General features: G+C 38.5%; 1 protein-coding gene across 1 annotated transcript; it reads left to right on the plus strand.

Moving 5' to 3' along the window:
* The first annotated feature begins 2,109 nt into the window (after positions 1-2,109).
* Positions 2,110-7,244, plus strand: LOC103469201 (centrosomal protein of 290 kDa-like). The gene is made up of 2 exons (XM_008416730.2): positions 2,110-2,266; positions 2,616-7,244. Exon 2 carries the CDS (start codon positions 2,724-2,726, stop codon positions 6,405-6,407), a length of 3,684 nt encoding a protein of 1,227 aa, XP_008414952.1. The 5' UTR covers positions 2,110-2,266; positions 2,616-2,723; the 3' UTR covers positions 6,408-7,244.
* The last annotated feature ends 867 nt before the right edge of the window (positions 7,245-8,111 follow it).

Below are 8,111 nucleotides of genomic sequence, written 5' to 3' on the forward strand. Positions count from 1 at the left end.
TTTTAACTATAAAATAAAACAAACACTTTTAACTATAAAATAAAACAACCACTTTCTAAAGAAGAACTAAAAGAAAATACAAAACCTGAAGTCCCTGGATTAACACAAAAGGAGAGAAACAAAATTGGCAGAGAAYCCCTACAGGCTTCCACTGTGAACGGAAAATCACAACTTTAGTTAAACACTATCAATCAATCAATCAAATTTTATTTGYATAGCACATTTCAGCAGCAAGGCCTTTCAAAGTGCTTTACATAATTAAAATAAAAACAGCATGTGACATTAAATAAACAGTGAGAAAGAGATAAAAAAATWAAAAAAACACTAGATCCCTCCCAATATGCTCACAGCACAACCACTTAAGTTCCCACAAACAGTCAGACAAGATCACATCAGATCAAGACCCAAGGTCGAAAGGGATCTGGCATCTGAAGCATGAAGCTCTTTATGAGGTGGCTGACGAGCTCCAGTACGTTTCACCTGCGGCAGCCAGGTAGAGCTGAAACACAAAGGCACAGAAACAGAGAGCACTCTCAGGAAGGTCAGTGACTTTGTTGATTCAGGACTAGAGTGACCTAGTCAAAGTCCAATCTTCAATTCAATTGAGATTCTGTGGCTTGATGTCAACCAGATCCCAATGTGAAAAAATTCCCCAACATGATGTAAACGACTCGTGCAAGATAGTAAAATATTAGCTGACAGTAACTGGTTTTGCTCCAAAAAATGTGAGAAATTATTCAGTTTAGGGAGAAATTATATTTTCACATGTGGGAACATGTGAAACATATTTCCATATGTGAAACATATTTCACATATGTAAGGTTATGCCAGCTTTTATCCTGATAAATAATAATCAAATTAAAAAATTTTTTTTGTTGTTACTTGGATTGTCTTTGTGTTTCATAAAATTTTGTTTGGTGATCTGAAACATTTAAGTGTGACAAACATTTTGAATCTGTGAAGGGGGAATATATTTTATAATATTGTAGAAAAATTAGATTAAAAAAATCATTTGTAAGGAGCAAAAGCAGAAAGTTTATATTACAAAATTAAGAAAAAACAAAACTCGGACAAAGCAATAATTCTGTATGAAAGAAAATGCAAAGTCCTGTCTGAGGGTAAAAACTAAAGCTAGGAATCCATGGCAGCAGCACAGTGAACCTGCAGAGATTTCACAGCTAGGCTTTAATAAGTTTCCATAAAAAAACACTTTAAAAAAATAGGATCAAATTTAAACTTCACAAGTAAAAATTTGAGGTCAAATTGGAAGAACTATGAAAAGTTCATTCAGCTCTAGATGCTTCATCAGGCTGGTAGGCAAAATAAGTCTGATCCCAATGTCTTCATTCTTAATATAAACGTTAACCAATGTCAAAGAGCAGCATATTAGTTACTGATTCAGTAACTAATCTGCATGTCAAACAGTACATAATAAACAGAAAGTGCTAATTGTAAGCAGCCTCCTGCCTAAAGGTGAGGTGGACAGGTGGCAGCATGAATTTATCTTGCTCAGAAAACTTCCAGGCAGGAGTAAAATTTTTGTTATTATCATCTGTTTGCCTTTTTTMAAAGAGTGAGGAATATTGTAAATTTAAACTGTTTGGATTCTTTCAACTAAAATCGCTGACTGCTTTATTTAAAAGGTGAAACTGCAAAAAATAAAGAAATATAAAAATATTTACACACTTCAATTCTAGTTAGATTGACTTTTGCATTTTTTTWATCCATTGTTAGTTATTGCAACCTACACCCACCTCGTGAAAATCCCAAATTTAAGTAATTATGGTCATACTATCATTGTTTTTTTATCTTATTTTACTTGGCCCATTTTACTTTGTCTCTTACATAGGCTTGTTGAAGTTGGCAAAATTTTTGCAGTTACATTTTCGGGKTTTTTTTCTTTTTTTTCATGTGACTCTCACCCATTCCAGCTTTGAACACTAGAAAGGGGAAAAAATTACATGTAATGGAATTCAGAGGTGGAGAATATTAGTCAATAGGCAACATCAAAGGCCACTGATGACATCATCACTGATCTCATGGAATTTTTTTGAACAAATAAAAAAAAAATTTAATTCAGACCGATTTTTCAAAAGTCGACATAAAATATTAGCCGTATTTACTTATTTTGTAGTATTTTACTGTTGGAGCTTGCCAACAGTAAAAGTGAGCTATATAGTAAAGGGAAAACCTTATAGAAACGTGATTTGACATAGACAGGTTTTGGTCAACAACTGAGACAGCAAGTCCAACAACGAAACAGAAGGTTATTATCTTTCTATTTTTTTATGACTGTTCTTTGAGATTTATTGTCCTTACAACTGGTGAGTAAATTTGCTGTGTTTCTCTATATCTGTTCACATACCCCAACTGATTCAGTAACTAATCTGCTCAGTTGTAGTTTCTCGTACAAATAAATCTTAGCATCGACAAGACTTGTCAGGATGGAAGCTATTTTTGAATGGGACAGAGTTTTGTCCCTTGACCCAGCGGTTCTTCGCAACTTGAAAAAAGACAAAGTAGACATGATTGTGGACATGTTTATTTCCACCAAAGAGTGGGACATTGAAGGTAAAGCTCCAAACAAAATCATACATATTTTCCATGTATTCCAGGCTCTGCTACGGATAAAGAATTATGAAGTTTGTGAAACACAAAGCCTCCTTGAGAAAGTTGGTGAAGAGCAAGTTAAAACTGAAGTCAAACTTCTTGCAAAAGTGGAGATGCTGGAGCAACGACTTCAAAGGTATTCTGCAGCAGAGAGGAGCCAACATGTCGCTGATTTCGAGACTGGTGAGCTCAAAGAACAGCTAGAAAGCGAACAGGCAGAATTGATCAAGTCAATAGGGAAAATTGACCGAGAGAAAAGCAAAAGAAAGCAGCTGGCCACTGAGCTGCAGGAAGCAGACACTAAGATCAGTACGCTGAAACAGGAGGTAAGACAATATGAACAGACAATTTTTGAAACAGAGGAAGAGGTCAGGAAGCTRCAAAGAGAAATTAAAAGACTGAGGGCGGCTAATTTGGATCTCAAAGACAGCTTCAGAATCTATGGTGACGACCTAAATGCTAAGAGCGGAAGGTTGCTTAGGAATAACAAGAAGGAGCTTGAGGAATGTTCAGATAAACTTCAGAAAACTGAAAGTAAAAATAAAGAACTACAAAATGACAAAGTACAGCTGATAAACCTTCTTCAGGAATCAGAAGTGGAAAGAGAAAGGATAATACTGAAGTTAAATTACGTAAAGGGCCAGATCCTAGAAACTGATCAAACTTTGRACTGGCTAAGGACAGAGAAGGATGCAGCAGAAGATAAATTCAGAAACTTGAAAAAAGATATTTACTCAATGACTGAAAAGTTTGATGAAATTGCAGCTGATGCCAGTGAAAGAGTGCAGGAATGTAAGAAAATGCTCCATGAGAAGGAACACGTGATTTTTGAGCAACAGAGAATAATCTTTGAWCTGAAACACGATCTACAATTGGCAATAATTGACATGAAGGGCAGCTCTGTTGGTGTCTTGCATCAGGCCATCGAAGACCGGGATAAAACAATTGACGTCCTCTGTGAGAAAGTGGAGTACTACACTAAGCGAATTGAGAAAAATGTGCAAGCCTTTGAACAGCAGGAAACAAAAGGGAAGAAAGGCAAAGTCATTTGCTTCCTTCAGTTTCAGCTAGAAGATGCAGAACAGAGGGCAAACAACGCAGAGCAGGCACTGTATCATGCCAAAGTTATGATCAAGGAAAAACACAAAGAAGTCCAGAAGGTCTCAGATATTTTGAGAAATTATACGGCTGGTACTAAAGGTCTAATTTTGGCCTTTAAAGACTTGGAGAAGTGGAAACATAAAATGAAAGTGAAACCTTGCGAAGTGGAACCATTGACCACAGCATTTAACCATCTTGAGATGAGAGTAAAAGACCTCATGGAGGAAAATTTGGATGTCAAGAACATGCAGAAAGAAGGGCATATAAAGGAGTTCTACATTCCAAAAGGTCACAGACGACTGAAACCCAAAGAGGAAGACGACAAGACTGAACAGAAAACACATGACTTAGGGGCAAGGCATAAAACTAACCATTTGGAGAGACACAATCCTGCAGAGTCACAGTTGGACAGAGATGGTCAATGGCAATCTGTGCTGAATTCATTTACAGATACCAGCAGCAACACAGATGAAGAACCCCGACCCGGCCAGTTTCTTCATAATGAGATATCTAACCTAAGCAAAGAAATGGAGATTGTGAAGAGGAAGCTGGACAGATTTCAGAAAATATGGRTCAATATTAGTCCAGTTCAAAGAGAAAGGGCTGTTAGTAGGGAAAACATCGGATCGGGTAGTACGGGGATGTCATTTGCACCAAAACAAGCCTCTTCTTTAGAGATAGAGGAAAGCAATGAGAGCCAGAGAGCAGCGGGTGGGTCTGAAATCATAACTACCTCTCTCAGCACTTTGAAAGAGCGAAATGCAGCACTGGAGTCTCAGGTTAAGGAGTTAACAAAAATACATTTGGATGATATAAGAGTGGAGCAACAGCTAAGAAGTGAATTGGCAAACAGAAACCATAGAGGGGTCAGTGAGACAAACAGTGGTAGAATCGCAGAATTGGAAAGGTCAGAGGCTGAGCTGCGCATGAAAGTTTTTGAACTTCAGGGGAAGTGTTCCAGTTTCAATGAGAAAATACTAAGCCTTAAACAAGAGAGTAACATAGCCCAACAGGAGAGAAAAGAGGCAGAAGATGGACGAACAAGAGCAGAAGAAAAGGCAGAGGAGCTCAAATGTAAAAATGCAGAACTCGAAAAGGCTGTAGCCAAACTGAAAGACAAGAAGGCTGCTCAAGACACAAACGCAGAGAGACAAGAGACTTACCTACAAGACATAAAGAAGAAGGAGATGGATAATAACAAGAGTATGGATCTGCAGAAAGACGAAATCACGTTCCTGAAGAGTCTTGTGAAAAAGAAAGAGCAAACAATTCTTTCACTGGGAGAGAACCAACTGGTTCTTCAAGAGGCATGCCAGCTTGCAGAGGGAAAGCTGCAAGAGGAGTTGAAACAAAATCAACAGAAATATCATAAGATTCACACAGAACTTCTGAACTGTGTTGCAGCTATTGAGGGAGATGCAATACCCTTAAAAGACACAACCATACTACCTGTGGTTGAACAGGTAATGTATGCTTTGGGCAAATTCAAGGAACGTCTCAGCAGCACTTTGGCCACACGCAAACATTTGGAAGAGAAATTAAAGGAGAAAGAGGATGCTCTAAAGAAGGCAGAGCATAAAATTCTTTCCAGTGATAGGGTCATCAGTGATCTGCGTCTGGAGCTCTCCTCTAGGAGACAGCAGCTGCACGCTGACCRAGCCTTGGCCCAAGAGTTAGCACCGCTAAGCAAAGCTAAAGAGACCATGAACAATCTTCAGCTTCAACTAGAAAGAAAAGATGAAGTGATAAAGAAAAACACCGAAAGATTTACTCGATCCTTGAATGAACGAAATGAGTCGATGAACAAATATCAAAACGAATTAGCAGAACTTCAGCACAAACTTAATTTGGAAATGCACACTGGACAGCGTTACAAAAATGAGACTGAGGAGATGAAGCAAGAAATCAACAGTTTTAACAGTGAACTAGATGTCCAGATGGCGTTACGCACAGAGTGTCTAAATGAAAGAGCGGAACTACAAAACAAACTCGCCCAAAAGAAAATAGAGCTTGAAACTGTTAATAAAGACTTATTGGAGCTTAGACAGAAATATGAAGATATTTCCTCAAAACTATCCAGAGAAAACACTTCACAAAAACGGGAATTGCATTTCATGCACCAGCAAGCTGAAAGGGAGGCTGAAGAGTTGAAAGTACATGTAAAATATCTTAAAGATAAACTTCAGGCAGCTGAAAAGACGATCAAAGAATTCAGAAAGAATGAAGACAGCATGAGAAACAAAATGAAGGACCTCACTCAAGAAATCGAGTATTTTCAGAAGAGGCAGAAAGTCATTGAGAATGAAAAGGGAATGTATCGTCGAGAAAGCCATCGGCTCTCAGTACAGTTAAGGAGACTGAGCAGTGTCCCTCTAAMGCAGCTGCAGGAAAGAACCAGTGGTCCAACCACTGAGGAACTGCAAGCGAAGATCAGAGTGTTAGAAAGTGAATTTGAATATAGATTGAAAACTAAAACAGAAGTGAACAAAGAAATGATCGAATTTAGGATGAAAAAGACATGGCAGAAAAGGTTGGAGATCCTGGAGACATGTCTTAAGCAGAAAGAAGAAGAGAATGAATCTCTTTTAAAAAGACAATCTACTCTCAGAAATCTCCTCCAGAAACTGGAAAAAGAGAAAAGAGTACTTCAGAATAAGCTCAAGCTTCAAGGGTACGGGAAACACTCACAGATGTGAGTGTTTCCTTACCCGAGTGGGCCAACAGGAGTCTCTCCAAGACCTTCATGTTGTGGGATGTCAGGGCAACAGGTCTATAGTCCCACCAGAACAGTGAGTCACTTCCCTAATAACAAACCCTTTGTGAGCTAAGGTAAACATTTAAAAAAGAGAACTTCAGAGAGCGAGACAGCAGAGAGTGACCGAGGAGCAGCAGAAGCATCTCAAAGTCATGATTAGAGACAGTGTAAAGGAAACCCTAACCCTGGAGAGCAAAAGGAGGATCTGAAGATGTATGTTCATCAAATGAGCTGAACACATTCTTCAACAGATGAAACAAGCTCATCAAGTACTCATCATGTACTCCTACTCCTTTCCTGCTTCCATCTACCACMAGTTTGTCTTCAACAAAATCAGGAGATGCTACTGCTCCCTTTGCCTCTCTGTCTTACTTTTCTGAATCTAGACGTCAGGTGAAGAGGCAGCTGAACCAGAGCTGAAGGCCTGTGCTGAGCACTTCTGCAACACCTCTTCAACCTTAGCTCGACCCAGAATAAGGTTCCATTGTTAGGGAAGACTTCCTGCTTCATGGTACCCAAGAAAGCTCACACATCAGTCATTAAGGATTATAGAACTGCTGCCCAGATGTTTTATGTCAAGGTCATGGAGAAGCTCCAGTTGGCTTATGAGTAAGCARACAAACGCCTATACTGTATGGGTCTGCTGCAGTTTGCTTTGTGCTGTGGAACTGAAGTTGAAGACGCCGTCATGCACCTTCTTAASAAACCCTCTGTCACCTGTCGCTGCTGTTGTATCGACCATCCAGACCACTCAGGTCTTCTGGTTCTGGTTTACTCTGCACCCTGTTCCTTTTTTTTTTTTTTTTTGCTTCTGCAATGTAATGTTTTTTTTAGCTTGTTTATTGTTTTATTTTTCTTCTAGGCTTTGAATTGCCTTATTGCTGAAAATGTAATGATGATGAATTGATCTTTTTTTTGTTACTTCAGATAGACATTTCACCAATAAAAAAATAAAACATAATAAAAAGTAGAACTTTCACATTTTCCAAGCATAGATACTTAGATACATTTCTAAGTATCCTTACTTAGAAAATGTGAAAGTTCTACTATCACCAAACKTACAAACTCAAATACATGAAAATACACCACTTGTTTGGTGGCTGTGAGTCTGAAGAGGATTATGACAAAGTTTGACTTATTTAATCATACATTGGCACTTTTCCATCCTGTAGTTCATGATATGAACAATCTTCCCATTTCCTGTATCTCTTCTAAATCAAAAATAGTTTCTGAACCAGATATAAATAATACATACACACATGCATGTACACACCTACCTAGATAAGATATAAATACGTAAACWCACACACAAAACACCACAAAAAATGCCTAATGATGCGTTCACACCAATGGAACCCTCTTCTGGGTCAAAACGCGTTTTAAGCGCCAGGCACGCCTGGTTTCACATTCAAAGTCTATGTGGAGGCGTGTCTGGGGCCGTTTTTTTTTTAAATCTAAACAACATTTAGATCAAACATAAAGTATGGTTGCGTGGGRAACTCCAGGTATTTCGTTTTCACCCTGATTAATTTATCTGTAAATTGTCGAGAATGAGGTGACATTAACTACTGATATCGTGTGTGATGACCCCCTGGGGTGTTTGTTTTGTGTGCTTATAAAACTGGACTGAAGAAGAGCAGGCTAG

This window comes from Poecilia reticulata, linkage group LG8 (genome assembly GCF_000633615.1).
Source record: "Poecilia reticulata strain Guanapo linkage group LG8, Guppy_female_1.0+MT, whole genome shotgun sequence".
Classification (NCBI taxonomy): domain Eukaryota; kingdom Metazoa; phylum Chordata; class Actinopteri; order Cyprinodontiformes; family Poeciliidae; genus Poecilia; species Poecilia reticulata.